At 37.0% G+C, this 18,355-nt stretch overlaps 1 protein-coding gene across 2 annotated transcripts in view; it reads left to right on the plus strand.

The window, feature by feature from the left end:
- LOC107671348 (connector enhancer of kinase suppressor of ras 2-like) overlaps positions 1 to 18,355 on the plus strand; it is a 106,030-nt gene that overhangs the window by 15,010 nt on the left and 72,665 nt on the right. The window contains exons 2-4 of one of the 2 annotated variants that reach the window (XM_016464245.1): positions 4,608 to 4,771; positions 11,851 to 12,053; positions 17,871 to 17,976. In XM_016464245.1, the coding sequence (XP_016319731.1) occupies positions 4,608 to 4,771; positions 11,851 to 12,053; positions 17,871 to 17,976 (473 nt within the window). The remainder of the gene's footprint in view (positions 1 to 4,607; positions 4,772 to 11,850; positions 12,054 to 17,870; positions 17,977 to 18,355) is intronic. The other variant, XM_016464244.1, reaches the window with a different exon arrangement.

The following is an 18,355-nucleotide window of genomic DNA, read 5'->3' on the forward strand; positions in this document are numbered from 1 at the left end:
GGGAGCTCGGGAGGCCGTGGCGGAGCAGGGGTCTCGGGAGGGCATGGCGGAGCAGGGAGCTCGGGTTGCCATGGCGGAGCAGGCAGTTCAGGTTGCCATGGCGGAGCCTCTGTGAACTTAGCCGGCTCGGCCACCACGGCACGGACAGGAGCCCACTCTGGGCTGAACTGGGAATCAGGAGCCCTCCCTGGGCTTAACTGGAGATCCGGAGCCCTTCCTGGGCTGAACTGGGGATCAGGAGCCCGTCCTGAGCTAAACGAGGAATCAGGAGCCCTCCCTGGGCTTAACTGGGGATCAGGAGCCCTCCCTGGGCTAAACGAGGAATCAGGAGCCCTCCATGGGCTTAACTGGGGATCAGGAGCCCTTCCTGGGCTAAACAAGGAATCAGGAACCCTTCCTGGGCTTAACTGGGGGCCAGGAGCCCTCCGTGGGCTATACTCGGGAACAGGAGCCCTCCGTGGGCTATACTCAGGAACAGGAGCCCTCCTTGGGCTATACTCTGGAACAGGAGCCCTCCGTGGGCTATACTCGGGAACAGGAGCCCTCCATGGGCTATACTCAGGAACAGTGAAGCGCTTACGAGAGGCTGGCACTGGAGGGTGCTCTGGAGGAGCAGGCAAAGCAAGGCGCTTTCGAGGAGCTGGGGCTGGAGCCGACACTGGAGCGAGCTCTGGGGCTCGGATGAGGGCGGAGAACAGTCCCTTTCTCCTCATCCTCCTCTTTTGGTTAGAGGTGAATTGGGCGGCCGGCGAGCTTGCCACAGGAAAGGCCAGAGGGCTGGAGAGAGCCGCTGCCAGCGGGCTTGACATCGGAACGGCCGGCGGGCTGGAGATAGCCGCGTCCGGCGGGCTTGACATCGAAACGGCCGGCGGGCTTGACTTCGGAGCGGCCGTCGGGCTGGAGAGAGCTGCGGCTGGAGAGAGTGGGCTGGAGAGAGCCGCGGCCGGCAGGCTGGAGCCGGCGGGCTTGAGGATGCCGTGGCCGGTGGGCTGGTTCTGGCTCGGGGCCGGACGCTCTCCAGACACCGGAGGGTCCCTTCCCTCCAGCTTAGTCCCGTGGTGTCTGGGAGGTCCATGGGGCGATGGTAATTGGCCCCGTGCCAGAACAGCGAGTTGAGCGTGGCGTCGTCTAAAGCCGATGCCACGGCGAGCCTGCAGAACTCCCAGGAATACTCAATGAAGGGGAGATCCAGACGAGCTAGGGCGGTGAACTGAGCGGCCGCTTCCATTGCTGCAGAGGAAAACCGGGAAACAAAAAACTTTTAAAACGGAAATAAAACAAGGGGAGTGGGGGCGCCGCTTACTTTTCTGTTATTGGTCTGGTCTTCTGTCACGACACACACACACACGAGGATAACAGGAACTAAGGAGCGAGGAGACGAGGAATATACGAAAACAGTCTTTAATCCATAGAACACAGGGTACATCAACAATGTACAGCAGGAAACACATCCACGTAACAAGTAGACCAGACAAAAGGGAAACTGAACAGGCAGGAACTTAAATACAAAGGTAACGAGGATAATAACTAGACACACCTGGAACAAATTGGAAACAATTAGGACAGGAACAGGAAGGACCAAATAATGGCATGGAAACACATGGGGAGCAAAACACACAAAACACAGAACAAAGTCTGACAATTCAACATTGAAAATGGTAAGAAATCAGCAGCAAATCAGCATAATAGAATGCTATCAGAAGGATCATTTGACACTGAAGACTGGAGTAATGATGCTGAAAATTCAGCTTTGCCATCCCATAAATAAATTATATTTTAAATTATGTTAAAATGGAAAACAGTTATTTTAAATTGTAATAATAGTTTATTATATAACTGTTTTTTTACTGTATTTTTGATCAAAGAAATGCAGCCTTAGTGAGCATAAGTAAAAATTTGAACAGTAGTCAATCTCAACAGAACATGAGGGTTAAAAGAGGAAATATACTATAGATTTGGTCACAATTTTATAAATAATTAGTGCTATTAGCCTATAATGTCTCTAATTATTTTCCTTTTGTGCCTTAAAATTATTACTTAATTTTCTGTAAAAAAAAACCAACAACAAAAAAGATTTAGATTTGTAATATAATAGCAGACATTTTGGTTTTTAACCAAAGTTTAAAAATTAATAATGGCTATAAGTATCAACCAAAATTTCTGTATTGGTAAAGGGTCATCGCTTGAATTCATGATGGGGCCTGAGACAGAATTTTTAAGGGACCATTCTTGTCACAGGTATATTCTTAAGATTAACAATGGGATTTCACATTCTCTCTGCTTTTATTTCATTATTTTCTTTCTAAATCACTTCATCCTGTTGCCCACACATCATTATTAACAACATTAGCTAACAGTTAATTGTTCACTGCACCTGTCTAGTATGTGAATCAGAGTCACAGCATCAGCAGAATTCATCTCGCATTCGCTTTGAGATTCTCATCCTCAGCAGTCCCTTCCAAGTTAAATTCAGACCTCAGATCACCAACTAATTATCTAACAAGTGAAGCAGTCTCTCATTAATGAGTCCGATATTGTTTATGAACAGTAATGACAGCTATTGTTATTCTTCCTGTCTTGGCCAATGGGTTTTGTCCCTTCCTGTTAATGAGCTGGATGATGATAGTTGCATTAGATTTAATTATTTAAGGGCAGCTAGTGAGATTAAAAAGAGTTCCGACGACCTTCCTTCTTCCATACACTATTATAAACACATGCACATGCTTTAAGCAAAATATGTAAATCCTGCAGTTATGTACGTTGTGTCGAACAGCAGCTATTCGGAGAGCGCGGCTGCTGTGAGATGTGCCGTTGGACGACAGAATGCCCAAGACTGACAAATGCAGTCCAACAAGTGTGTAGCATTACTGAGAGTGTGTGTCGTCACCTGTTTGATGGTGACAGTTGTGAATGGTGGTGTTTTCGAAGCTTTCTAGATCACTCATTCTTTATTAGTCTATTCCTCTGTATTTATAGTCTTCGTAGCCGCATCTATCCTGTACAGCTGACTGGAACTTTATTATTTTGATTTATGTGCGCATCCTATCGGTTTTCAGAGGCATTACTGTAGACGGTGCAGCAATCATTTCTGATTTGATTTAGGATGGATTTTATTCTGGACACGGAGCTTTCTAGACTGATATAGATCTCAAAATGGCTGAAGTTATGGTTTAATTTAAACCAACTGTTTCTGTCCATCACAAATTCTATTTACATGCAGCTTTTTTGGACAGTTATGTTTCCTTTCCATCAAATGTACTTCTCGCTCAAACATAGGAAGGTTGCGATGTGGCTTAGCTCTCATTTACTGTCAGTTTGATGGATATGCGACATAGTTAGGGTGGAATACAGGTTGTCAGTCATCATGTATAAGTGTGGCATCCATTGCGTTTCTTAGTTGTCACTGATTTTGGGGTAAACAGAGTCTAAAGCAGATGCATTTATTAAGATTTTGTGCTGCACAGACATTTGGCACGCACAAACCTGATTATATTATAATTCATTATCAATCACCGCTGCTTTTTACACAAAAATGAAAATTTGCTGAAAAAGTACTGACCCTCAGGCCATCCAAGATGTAGATGAGTTTGTTTCTTCATCAGAACAAATTTGGCATTACATTACTTGCTCATCAGTGGATAGATAATCCACAATAACTCCAGTCCATCAATTAACATATTGTGAAAAGTGAAAAAAGCTGCATGTTTGTATGAAACAAATCCATCATTTTGATGTTTTTAGCATCAAACCATTGCTTCCGGCTAAAATATTTATCCTTTATCCATAATATTGCTTGAAAAAAAGTCTTCTCTTCTGAATCAGGAGAGAAATATGCACAGAAAGCACTGTTTAAAAGTAAAAACCATTGGTAAGCAAGTGATGCAATGCTAAATTTCTCCAAATATGTTTTGATGAAGAAACAAAATCATCTAGATCTTGGATGGCCTGAGGGTGAGTACATTTTCAGCAAATTTTCATGAACTATTACTGATTTTAAATCAATTACACCAAAGTGGATATAAATCTTAGTTTGCGCAGTATGAGATCTATGCAGTGTAGTAATGGGCACGTTTATGTTTATGTACTGTATATGGCAATATTCATTTCTGTGTTAGACAATGCAGAAGTCTAAATTACTCTGTTATTGCCTAAACCATTAATAGTGGTCAAGTGAAAGGTTTTACAAATTAATTAACAGAAAATACATAAATATTTATTTCATAAACCTTGCACTTGTCCACTGTTATCGCTTTGATGAGCAATTATTAAATGTTCAGCACCATCTGCATGACTCATGGGCTCTCTAACAGAAACCAGGTCAATGCTTAATTTACCAGTTATCTTCACGCAAAGGGGTGTGGGAAATATTAGATACATTTATTATTACTTTTATGATATATCATCATCTTGTGCATCCTAAATTCATCTCTAAATGTTCCAATATAGTAGTAATAAGACACTGGTCTTATGGAGGAGATCTTCCCCCACTATCCCCTACCATTTGGGCACTTTAACCATAAATCCCACATACTTTGGGATGTTCTAATTTTGCCGATACAAATTAGAAATGAGCCTAGATTGCTGATATTTTCTTGATGTTCCTACAGGTCTGGATGACTGCTTGCAGCAGTATATAAAGAACTTTGAACGGGAGAAGGTAGGAGGTGACCAGCTGCTGAGGATCACCCATCAGGAGCTGGAGGATCTGGGGGTATCCCGCATCGGACACCAGGAGCTGATCCTGGAAGCTGTGGACCTGCTGTGCGCTCTGGTGAGAGTCTTCACGCTTCTTTATGCGCTTGATCCTTCATCTGCTGTTCAACACCCCGTCAGCTGGCGGACACTGCGTCCCCTACTGCACGATGTTGACAAAGATATCAAGATCACTTTGAGAAAAACAATATCACATTCTGAAAAGACTACAGCTGTTGAAATTGAAAATGACTCTATTTACTTATTTAATGACTTGGACAGGTCTCATGATTTCACACAATATATCAAGAAAAAAAGGCAAAAAAAGTTAAAAAATAAAAAATAAAATCTAATAACTGAAAATGAAAAATAATAATAATAATAAAAGTATAAATGATATGATTAAATATGAAAAACGAATAATAAAATTAGCCAATGTACTTATTTAATCAATTTACATGGTCTTATTTTGCTTAACATATCAGAAGAAAAAGACAAAAGTAACAATTAATTACTTAAAATAAAAATATTAAACATTTAAATAATATGAATAAGTATAAAAACTAATAAAACAAAAAATTACCTATTTCTTATTTCACATAATATATCAGAAGAAAAGGACAAAAATAACTTACAGTTAAAAAAATTATATTAAACATTTAAAATAATATGAATGAGTGTTAACACAATAAAATAAAATAAAACAAAACTAATCAATGGCTCTATTTAAATATATAATCAATTTACATAATCTTATTTTGTACGATATATCGGATGAAAAAGGCAGAAAATGTAAAAATCGAATAACTTAAAAATAAAAATAATAATATAAATAGGGATGCACCGATACCACTTTTTCCAGTACTCGCCCGATACCGATACTTTTATTTTTGGTACTTGCCGATACCGAGTACCGATACCAATATTTTATTGTGCATCCCTAAATATAAAACATTTAAATAATATGAACAAATATAAAATATAATAAAGCAAAAAATTACCTATTTCTTATTTCACATAATATACAGGTATCAGAAGAAGAAAAAATAATAATATTAAACATTTAAAATAATATGAATAAATTTAAACAAAAAAGCAATAAAAGAAAAAGTAATTATAATAAAAGGTAAACAATGTAAAAATCTATAACTTAAAATTAACAATAATAATATACATCATTAAAAAAAATATGAATAAATATGTATTAACAAACATGAATAAATTTACCATAAATCAATTGAAAATGTTGGAGCCTCTTTTTCAAAATCCAGTCAAATTAATATTCTGTTTCCGTTTGAAAAACATCACTTTACAGAAGTGAAATAAGTTGCGAATGTCATTGCATGTTCTCTTAAAAGTCAGCCTCAATTTTATAAGATAATAATATTGCTCTCCTAGGAAAGATTTCCACAGATTTGTTCTCAAAATGCCACTCAGTCAGTATTTAAATGTGGCTTTTTGCTAGGTGGATTTGTTCCTGTGGCCTTAATCTGTATCTGCTCTGTGTGCGTGTGCGTATGTGTGTCTTGACAAATTTTTATTGCTGTGTGACGTTCCACGGCTTGAAAATGATTTTCAAAAAGGTACCAAGAGTACAGACAGTGTGGGAGATGGGAAAAGGATTTAAGCTGAAATTTACTCTGCACCGCTTGAGCCTTTTACATTATCTAGCATTTAATAACTAGCTTTCCATCTAATTCTCTCTCTCTCTTCCTCTTCCTCTCTCTCGAATTAAAACAATGACTTCCCAGCCCACGCTTTCAGAATGTCAGCATCATGACGGGAGGGAACAGACGACAGGATGATGTTTAGCGCATCCGTGTGAGCTGTCTCACGTGCCGCCCAGCCTGAGTCTCTCCTCGACCTGTCCTTTTGCTCTTTTTATCTATCTTCACTTCAACTTGTCTTTCTAAGAGATATGTTTCTTGTTGTCTTTTCCTGAGACTGAATTTCAGTGTAGAGTTAACATTAGGTGAACTATAATGAGTGTGAGGTTTTGTGAGGGACTGTGAACCACTGGCCTGTGCTGCTGACATTTAGGAGAGCATTAATCATAAATAGATGAGTTTGCTGTGCTCTCTATCTGCTCTGAACACTGATCCCAAATCAGAGCTGATGACATTCACGTTACACAGCCCTTGTGAATGTCAGCCTGTAGACACGTGCGTATGAAATTAGACATATTGTACATTCATATAAAAGCTGCCTCAGCTGTACAGTTTGAAAGCCGCTTTTTAATTTAAAGGAATCATTCAGTGAAAAAATTCAGATTCTCTGATTATATTTCTTGGAGCACAAAATGAGATATTTTGCAGAATGTTCCTGCTGCTCTTTTCTCTTCTTCATGTCGTTCCAATCCTGTATGACTTTCGTTCTTCTGCAAAACACAAAAGATGATGTTGGTAACCAAGCTGTTTTTTTGTAAACAAACAAACAAATCATACATTTATTAAAATATCTTATTTTATATTCCACAGAAGAAAAAGTCAAACTTGTTTGCAACAACACGAGGGTGACCAAATGATAGAATTTTAATTTAAAGGTCACTGTCCCTGAAATGTTTTGCTCTCAGATCTCATTTGCAGCATTTCATTTCCAATTTAAACTTATTAGAAATTCAGAATTTAACTTTTAATCACTGAAAGATGAAAAGAAAACACTATTTGAAATCTGTGTGTTGAATTTGTTCACGTTGAAGTTAGTGTTACTGAATACCGATCAACAAATAGTACAACAAATTGTACTTACAGTATGGACATTTACATATGGCATGTCAAGGCCAGTACAGTATATTGCTAACTGTATAACTATTATATTAATTTTCATTTTTGAAATAAAGCTAAATATAAAGCTAAATAAAATAAAATATAAATATTAAATTAAAAACAAAAAAAACTTAAAATAAGTAAGCTGAAGTATGAAAATTAGTATAACTGAAAAAAGTGGGGAAAAAAAATATATAAAAAATGACAAAAATTTAACAAATTTACTAAAAAATAAAATGAAACTGAAAACGTAAAAATATTTTTTACAAATCAAAATATTAATAAATACTGTAATAGTATCAAATTAATACTAAAATAACACTGGTCAAGACTTGATGAAGCAGGTTTGAAACAATAAGATGGTGAGTAAATAATGACAGAATTTTAATTTTAGAGAAAAAATGTGCAGGAAAGAACAATGCCACAAACTTTCTTATTCAAAACAAAAACTCGCTGAGAGAAAATTACTTCAACACTGTAAACAATGAAGCATCCTGCGGCATTGTCTTGTGAGCATGGTATTAATTCACTAAGGTACCGTTTCCCCACTGTTAGTTGTCTTTGAAACCATCACAGACACAAATTCGCACAAATATTGATGGAAGCCAGAGAACTGTTGAGTCCTTATTGTTTGACAGCATATTGACCTCAGAGACACAGAGCGGCCCACTCTCTCCTTTCCCGCCTCTCTAAACTCTCAAAGGCTGTCATTCTCTCACTTATTTGTTTATCTCGCTCTTCCCCTCCATATTGCTTTATCTTTCTGTCATTGTGGTGTGTGTTATCTGCTGCATTCATGCAGAGAGCTTCTAAATAGATTAGCATGGAGGATTCTGAGCGTCGATCCCCCCCACATCGTCTGCTCCCCAAGTCTACCTCCCCTCACAAGCTGATTAATGTGTCTTTTGTGTGTCTGTGTGTGTTGTACAAACCTGTTTTAGTGTTCCAGGTGTGTGTTTATTACCTGTACTTGTACTTTGTGAGTGAGTGTGTGTGGGATTTGTTCTTCGGACAAGATGGAGCACATTACTCTCATCGATCTCCTACTGATGTGAGAGGAGATACTGATACACACTTTACGTGCACACACACGCACGCACGCACGCACGCACGCACACACACACACACACACACACACACACACACACACACACACACACACACTCAGGTTTGTTTTTGTGAAAAGTGGGGACATCCCATAGGTGTAATGGTTTTTATACTGTACAGACCGTATATTCTATTGCCCTACACCAACCCTACCCCTAAACCTACCCCTTACAGGAAACTTTGTGCTATTTCAGATTTTCAATACACTCCATTCTGTGTGATTTATAAGCGTTTTGAAAAGTGGGGACATGGGGTAATGTCCTGAAAAGTCACCTTCTCCTTGTAATACCTATGTCATACCTTTGTCATTATACAAATTTATGTCCTCATTTGTCACAAAAACGCGCGCACACACACACACACACACACACACGTTTTCTTCAGCCCCTAAACAGCCCTCACAGATACCTTTCTCCATTTGTATGTTTTAAATAAGACGTTTTGTGTTTATTAATCCATTAACATATTTTATGAGCAACTCTTTATAAAAAATAATGGTAATAAATGGTGACTGTTATTTTATATATTTATATAACAACACAAAATAAGTCAAGTCAAGTCAAGTCAAGTCACCTTTATTTATATAGCGCTTTTAACAATACAGATTGTGTCAAAGCAACTGAACAGCATTAATTAGACAATAGTAAATGACAATAGTAAACACAAATTTTTCAGTTAAAGACAGTTCATCATTGAATTCAGTGATGTAAACATCCAGCTCAGTTTAAATAGTATCTTTGCAATCAAGTCGACGGTATCGCTGGAAATGAAGTGTCCCCAACTAAGCAAGCCAGAGGCGACAGCGGCAAGGAACCAAAACTCCATTGGTGACAGAATGGAGAAAAAACCTTGGGAGAAACCAGGCTCAGTCGGGGGGCCAGTTCTCCTCTGACCAGACGAACCAGCAGTACGGAAAAATCAATTAATCTTTTGACAGCACTAATATATATAAAAATGTGTATATTATTATTTATCACACAGACACAATGTTTATTTTAATTGATAAATATTAATGTCATAATTTTATATTTAATGTTTTAATTTTAATGTTATATTTTTGTTTATATCAGAAATTAAATTTCAATAAATCAAATTATATAACTATTATTTATCAGGAAAATTCTACATTAAATGATAAAATATTACATATTTCTTTTCATTATTTCTTCAAATAATAACAATGTATGCTGTTGTGCTTATTCAGATAGGATTAGAAAAATAATTATGTATTTCAATATTATAATATATCTTATATATATACTTTCTATAATATAACATTACTGTTTATCAATATATACACACACATAATTTTTATTATATAATATATATATATATATATATATATATATATATGTGACCCTGGACCACATAACCATTTATAAGTAGCATATTTGTAGCAATAGCCAACAATACATTGAATAGGGCAAAATTATCAACTTAATTTTTGATTAGTAATATGCATGACTAAGAACTTCATTTGTACAACTGTAAAGGCGATTTTCTCAATATTTCGATTTTTTTGCACCCTCAGATTCCAGATATTCAAATTTATTCAAATTTATTCAGCTTTCAGATGATATTTTTATTTATATCAGAAATAAAATGTGTATATATAAAATTAAATAACTATTAATTATCAGGCAAATTATTGATCGTATAAAGACACAATCAGTTAATGGATTTACAAGACTGTGGGATGGATAAAAATGTTTTATCCATCTCTGATAATCCCAGGTTGCTATGGTGATGCAGGTTTGTTTACGCATTGAACTCGTGGCCACGAGAAAAGGATGTTGTTCCCTCAACATATGATCTTGAGGCCACGACTTCACATCTTTTTATTTTTTTATTTTTTTTATTTAACCTTTGTTTAACCAGAAAAGACTAAAATCTCTTTCATAGGAGTGTCCTGGCCAAAATGGTCAGCAATACAATCAGTTTCATCACAGATTTACACAACACAAACAAACTAAGAACATTTAAAACAATTATATATCATTGAGTCATCTTCCAATTCGTGGGAACACGATGCTGTGGCCACAGCATAAGGATGTTATTACCTCGACAAAATGATCTTGTGGCCACGGCATATCACGTTCCCACGAGTTGAACCGAACATGTCCCCTCCCGGTCACCGTATACATCACCTTCTAATAATGCAAAAAAGGATTTCTGTGAGGGTTACAGTTAGAGTTAAAAGTCAATAGATTGAAAGACAAATTTGTGTTTGTGCTCTTGAATGTATGTGCATAATGCTGCGTTTGATCAGTCTCTGCCCCTTGATCAGTGCTATTTATGCAGGAACAAGGTAATTTGGTTCTCTGCCAAAGGCACCTGCTGCGACCTCACTCTGACACAAACACAGACATCAGCAGTTTCGATTTAAGATACGCCAAAGAGGCCTATAAAAGTAAACGTGCATATGTGAAATCTAAAGTTTGCTTTTTGGCTTTGTTCTGACATGTTTTTTGTCAGATTTAGATATGCAGATTTGTCTGAGCTGATTGCGTTATCTCAGTGCGGAGCGTGGCGTGTGTAAGCTCCTATCAGCTGGCAGCAGAGACTCTCAGTGCATTATTCATAGCCTGAACTTTATGTTCTGTCTCCACCCACTCAACGCACCTCTGCATATGAAGCACTCACTCTTTCTCTCTCTCTGCCAGGTGCTGAATATTCATTTGGGATCTGAGTGATCTTGAGGGTGTGAGTTAGAGAGAGAGAGAGAGAGAGAGAGAGAGAGAGAGAGAGAGAGGGAGAGAGAGAGTCTCTGCCAGTGAAATATGTGCTTTGTGCCTGTGTCTATATTAATAAATTTATGCTCACTGTAATCAATTACAATTTATTCTTCATCTTTAATGTAACCTAACCAATTTTATTGAATTGAATTTTACTTTATTTTATTTTATTTTAACTTTTAAAATATATTATATTCATATAAAATTGTATTTATTTTATTTTATCCTATTAAAATAATTATTAATATGAATATTAAATTAATTTAAAACAATATTTTCTTCAGGCAATTAACATTCAGAATTTGTTGTAACAAACTTTCCTTTTCTAGTTTTACTTGCGCAGTTTGCACAATTACAAATTTACAACTTCTGCCATGCCAATAAAGCGCAATAAAACTAAAATTGAAAACAGAGAGAGGAGAATTGTAAATCTAAAATGGAGACAGAATAGTGGGGAAACGAAAAGCAATTCTGATTGAGTCATTCCTGCAATTGTTTGCCAACCAGTATTGTCACTAAAACATTTCATAGTCTTTATCTCTGTTTGACAGAACTACGGGCTGGAGACTGAAAACCTGAAAACTCTCTCTCATAAGCTCAATGCCTCTGCCAAAAACCTGCAGAACTTCATCACGGGCCGCAGACGCAGCGGTCATTACGATGGCCGGACGACCCGCAAACTGCCCAACGATTTCCTCACATCTGTGGTGGACCTCATCGCTGCTGCTAAGAGCCTTCTGGCCTGGCTGGATAGGTTAGTCCTGCTAAGAGCCACATACACACCAAATCAATACATGATTTAATACATACTTAACATAAATAAACACAGATTCGATTTAATTTATTAAAATTCAACCGCCTTGATGTGTCAAGGTTTTAAAGCCTTACTTGTTGGAGTATAGCCAAATTCAGTGCCCTCTTCCTTAGAAATGGTATGATATCAAATAAAGATTTAAAGAATGACCTTAAAGGTTAATAGTGGGCTTATTCTGAGCTCCAGAGTCTTATCATCTTTCGTTGTTGATAGTCAGATGAATGCTGTTGTGACGTGAGCAACTGACTGAGATTAATTGATTAATCTGACATTTATATATTTGAGTAATTAGATCTTGAATACTACAAAAGTAGTACAAAATATTCAGCTAAGATGCGTTAAATTGATCAAAAGTGACAGTAAAGACATTTTTAATGTTATAAGATTTCTATTTCAAATAAATGCTGTTCTTTTGAACGTTATATTCATGAAAAAATCTATACTCTTTTCCACAAACGTATTAAGCAGCACAACTGTTTTCAAAATTCATAATAATTAGAAATGTTTCTTGAGCAGCAAATCATCATATTAGAATGATTTCTAAAGGATCACGTGACACTGAAGACTGGATTAATGATGCTGAAAATTCAGCTTGGCATCACAGGAATAAATGACATACTCTCAAATAGTTATTTTATACTGTTATTTTATATTATAAAAATATTTCATAATATTTCTGTTTTTTTTTTATCAAATAAATGCAGCCTTGATGAGCATAAGAGACTATTTTCAAAAACATAAAGTCTTACTGACCAAAACTGTACATAATGTAATTATGAGAGTTTTAGTCTTGGTTTTTATGGATTAGTATGGATTTAAGATGTATTCCTGCATCAGCATCCTTTGTTGTTCCTTCCCGGGCCATTGATTTTGGGCTTAGGTTCAGAGATGCGGCTGTGATTCCTGGAGTGTTATTCCAGGAACAGCAGAGGGTGTTGATCCAGGAACATTTCCTGTTTGTGTAAATCATGTCATGCACGGTCTTCCCTCCAGTCAAGGGATGGCACTGCGAATTGGAGTGACACTTTGTGTGGCAGGGTGGGCAGAAATTACAGACTTGGGGTCTCTTGTGTGGTGTGTGCGTGGTCAGCTTTTGTCTGCTCAAATTCAATCATGTTGATTTGTGTTCCTCCCCTCAGCAATCAGGTACATGAGTGAAGAGGTATTATATAAAACAGACTCTGTCTCTCTCTGTAACTCAGCTTCTTTCTGTTCAAGGTTTTAACCACATGGCTTCTGTTAATGTACAGTTGTCTTTAGATTGTGATTTCTTTATGATGTATTGATGAGCAATGTTTCAGAGAGAGCGATATGTAAGGAAAGTGAGAAATTGAACATTTCTGTCCAGCGGTTGTAATTTTTTCTCACAAGCAGGTCCACATAGAATTTTGGTGCTTTTTGTGAGGAAAAATCTGTAGAAATTATGTTTTCACTGAAAATTTCACATCCATCGATTCTCTATGTCAGTGGATCTCAACCTTTTTGACTCAAAAGCCCCCCCACTGTCCAACACAATATTTGAAGGCTGCCTATCTATCTATCTATCTATCTATCTATCTATCTATCTTATTAAAAGAAGCTTGAGTGTCAATATAGATAGATAAATTATCAACAGTTATTTTTTTTATTCTAGATGTTTCAAGAACTATTTGCTCTTCACCAAAAACCACTCACTTTTCTATCATATATTGTACATTATTGCAAATTTTGATGATTTGTCATCAAGATAATGTTGTCTAACTGGCTAATGTAAAGGTTATTTTGTCGAATTAGCAAAAAAAAAAAAATTATAGACTTGAAAGCATCAGTAAGAACAAACAGTAATGTTTTGCATCATATTCCGTTGTTTTAAATTTAAAAAAAAAATGTGTATAAATTTGTCAGATTGTAGCTGTATAAATTCCAGCTTGTTCACAGTTAAAAAGTACAATTAATGAAAAAATATAAATCATTATAGCAAAAAGAAAAATGTGACCCTGGACCACAAAACCAGTCATAAGTAGCATGGGTATACTTGTAGCAATAGCCAACAATACATTGTATGGTTCAAAATTATCGATTTTTCTTTTATGCCAAAAATCATTTGGATATTAAGTAAAGATCATGTTCCATGAAGATATTTTGTAAATTTCCTACCATAAATATATTAAAACTTAATTTTTGATTAGTAATATGGATTAATAAGAACTTCATTTGGACAACTTTAAAAGCGATTTTCTCAATATTTTGCACCCTCAGATTCCAGATTTTCAAATGTTGAAAAAGTTCATCAATCAAAAGTTGTATCTCAGCCAAATATTGACCTATACTAACAAACCATACATCAATGGAAAGATTATTTATTTATCAGATAATGTATAAATCTCAATTTAAAAAAAATGACCCTTATCCTTATGACTGGTTTTGTGGTCCAGGGTCACAAATGCATTACTAAAATTAAAAATATATTTTATTTGTTGTAGCAAATAATGGCACAGCAATTAAAAGAATGGCCAGCAGAATATATATACAGTATATACAGTATATATATATATATATATATATATATATATATATTGCTGAGATCTTACACGGAAAGGTAAAGAAAGAAGATGGAGAGCAAACACAGATGTAAAAAAAACCAAGCTACAAGCAATAAAACGTCACTTTTTGTTTGCTGTTACATACTGATAAATATTTAACTGATTAGAATTTGATTGGTATTTTTTTTGTTTCATGTTTAATAGTTGTATAATTGTTATATATTATTATATATTTCTTATATATGTTATATTTGTTTATATTTTATATATACTATTGTTTATATGTATGTATGTGTATGTATATATATATATATATATATATATATATTACTGAGATCTGACATGGTAAGATGTGTTAAACAAAGCTGAGAGTACACAAATTTGTTGTTGTTGTTGTACACTTCTCATTTGCTAGAAATTTCTCCAGCTCTCATTGCAAATTAATTGTTTCCCGTCACTTTGTTGCTGCAAATCACTGTCAGTATTAAACACCTCATAAGACACTTAAGTCATAGACTCTAGTGTTGCAGTATTTGTACCTTTCCATCTCGAAATGAAGGTAAATCAGGCAAGTGGTTTGTGCTGAATGATCCATTTGGCACCCAGCTGCTTGATTCGGTCCAACTCCCTCTGGTACTGAGCCTGGCTTAAAGCTCTGGACTGGGACAGCACCGCACAGTAGGACCCTTTCCATCAGACGGCATTTGATATCCTCTCAGCTTCACCCTGCTGAGAATGCCATCTCTCTATTGCTGTGCCCGGGCACCCGCCACCCCGCTGATCCTGGAGCTGAGAGCCATCCATATCACACACAGTTCACATTGGCACAGTCTGGATTGGGATCAAGCTGAGAGGACTTATCCACATCAGCTTGCTGACTAAGGTGAACTTGTAGCCAGTCAGTGTTTGGGTTAGGGAGGTTTCGGAGTTTCAGTGTCCATAATCAGGAACGTACGCTGTAGGAACAAGGCCACCAGTTGGGAGGGGTGCCTCATTCCCCTCGTTCATTAATGCTGGCCTAATTACACTCCCCGGCCTCTCTTCTCTGCCAAAAGAGTCCCCAGTAGAGCTGTCGTCTCCCCTGCAGACATAGTGGAAGAACAGAAGGAACTCTGAGAGAGAGGGAGGAATGGAGTTACACTAACGCAGGTGAATGGATCTGAAGCCAAGAGACATTATGACTGACTTGAGAGTCTCCGTCCCTTAAGTGTTATTGGTTGATATCCATCCAGCCTGACACCGGCTCTCCTCTGCCACTTGCCAAGTCGGTGATCATCATTTTAATGGTATCTGGCTGCTTCTCTTGGGTTTGTAGTGGGCTTTCCCTCATTCTCATTCACTGTGGGTGGAGCTCCAGGTGGGAGGGGCTTATTGGAATGCAAAGGAAGTTCCGTCACTTACATTAAGAGGCATAATAGATCATAGTCAGAGTACAAGCCATATTGACTGTTGATAATTCAGGCAACTGAACATTGATGTCTTTTTTCCCCATTTGAAATTTGTGAGAAGACTGAATGTTCAACCTCCAGGTGTAACGAACACACTGTGCTTCTATTCCTCAAAGCCTCATTTTCATTTGTGCCACTTTAAATTTGGCATCTACACTAACTAAGCCCTAAAGTTTTTGTCTTATATTTAACTCAAAACAGCTGTTTTCACATTCATTCTTCTTCAAATTCAGGACTGAATATTCATTTAATACTGAATAATACTGAGTAACTTTAAAATTCGGTTATTTTAAAATTCAAAATAAAACACTAGAAATAAATTGATTAATTTAAATGGTAGTAAATTTAGGTATCACAACATTATATACATATATATGTAAAAAAAAAAAAAGTGATGGGGTTCTATAAATATAAATATATTATAATTATATTTTATATATAATATATAAATATATTAAATATATTAACTTATTTCTTGAATAGTGCATCACTGCCTATAGATTATCTTGTAATGGTGTGATCATTGTTTCTTAGATAAAGGTTCTTAACTCTTTCTTGACGCTCAAACTATAGAGCATGGCACTATAGTGACACCAAGGTCGTGGGTTTGATTCCTAGGGAGATTGTGAACTGCATAAATGTGTACCTTGAATGCAATGTAAGTCACTTTAGAGAAGAGCATCTGCCAGATGCATAAATGTAAATGCCCTGACATTAATAGTGCTAATGCGTTTTCATTGATTTGTTCAGATGGGAGCTGAAAGTATTCTGATTCTCTCTCCGTATGTAAAAGGATCTTTGAAATGAAGATAGACAGCAGCGCGTAAGCAATTACAAGCACACACCAGCTCTCAGACTCTCACACATTGATTGAAAAACTGGAGCAGGATGGGGTGAAACTTTAAGGCCTGGCCATGAGGAGATGGTAGTGGTCTTTTTTACCCAACTGATGGATTTCCTGTCAGCCTGGAGCCGTCGTGTCCAGATGGTGGCATGTGCTCAAATGCTTCAAAAGAGCAAAGGTTGGATGTAATGAAGTCTACTCAGTCCTGGAGAGAATTGAATGAGCTGCATAGATTTTAGCATCTCTCAGTCTACTTGGATGACTTGGTTTTGAACTTCTTGCTATCTTTTCTCTCACGTTTAGTCTTTTCTCTCCCTCCCATTCTCCTTCTCCATCCCCTCAGGTTTTTTCCAGACATTTCTCGTGAAGTCTCTGACCACTGCGTCCATGCCTGCTGACAGGTGTCCTTGAACCGAGGTCAGATGCTGTCGGTGTACTTATCTGCCGCAAAGTGATATTTGGGAGTCAAGTGAAGCCGCTGACATTTAGGAGCGGAGTTTTGAAGGGGAATTTGGTATTCGCTGAGAGCTGCATCCCAAATCCTGTTTAGGAAAGCGAGTTTAGTGTGTTCGGGTGGTATAAGAGTGCTTGTGAGGTCTTTGAATGAATGATATTTAGCCCAGCGGTGAAAGATTGTTAGAGTTTCTTAAATTGTGAGGGGCTTCTGGGCGTGCGTCAGCTGGTGTTCCCAGCGGTCTTAGAGGAATATTTAGAGACAGGATGGAAACGATGAACCAATGTTCCTACAGCCCTGTATATATAGCACACAGCCTCAATACACACGACCCACATTCACTTCGTCACTCACAGGAAGTGAGAAACTGGGTCTAGAGTACATTGACGGTCAATAGGGATAACATATACACATCTACAATTTGCAAACACACTCAAATTGTCCATCTTGTGGGTCTGGCTCTAAGAATAATCTAATGGTTAATTCCAGGTGTTACTTCTTTTGCAGGTCACCATTTGCTGCCGTAGCAGATTATTCCGTGACCAGGAACAACGTGATCCAGCTGTGCCTGGAACTCACTACCATAGTACAGCAGGTAATGACATTCACCAACCAAACCAACTAGTTCAACACTTTGACAGTCTTGTATGAGATGCAGCAAACACACATGAACACTCATGGTTGAAAAAAAAAAACAGAAATAGTTTAATTATCTGAAATATTTTATGTAGGTCATATATGGCTCTACTCTAGGCATGGAGGAGGACTTTCAGAGTAGATTTAGCTCTGACATTGAGTTAAAGGAATAGTTCACCCAAAAATGAACATTTTGTCATCATTTACTCACCCTCATGTCGTTCCAAACCTGTATGAATTTCTTTGAGTTTAAAATTGAGTTGTTGAACATAAAAGAAGATATTTTGAAGAATGCTGGTTATCAAACAGTTGATGTTCCCCATCGACTTCAATAGTAT

Source organism: Sinocyclocheilus anshuiensis, unplaced genomic scaffold (assembly GCF_001515605.1).
Source record: "Sinocyclocheilus anshuiensis isolate Anshui unplaced genomic scaffold, SAMN03320099.WGS_v1.1 scaffold1568, whole genome shotgun sequence".
Lineage (NCBI taxonomy): Eukaryota > Metazoa > Chordata > Actinopteri > Cypriniformes > Cyprinidae > Sinocyclocheilus > Sinocyclocheilus anshuiensis.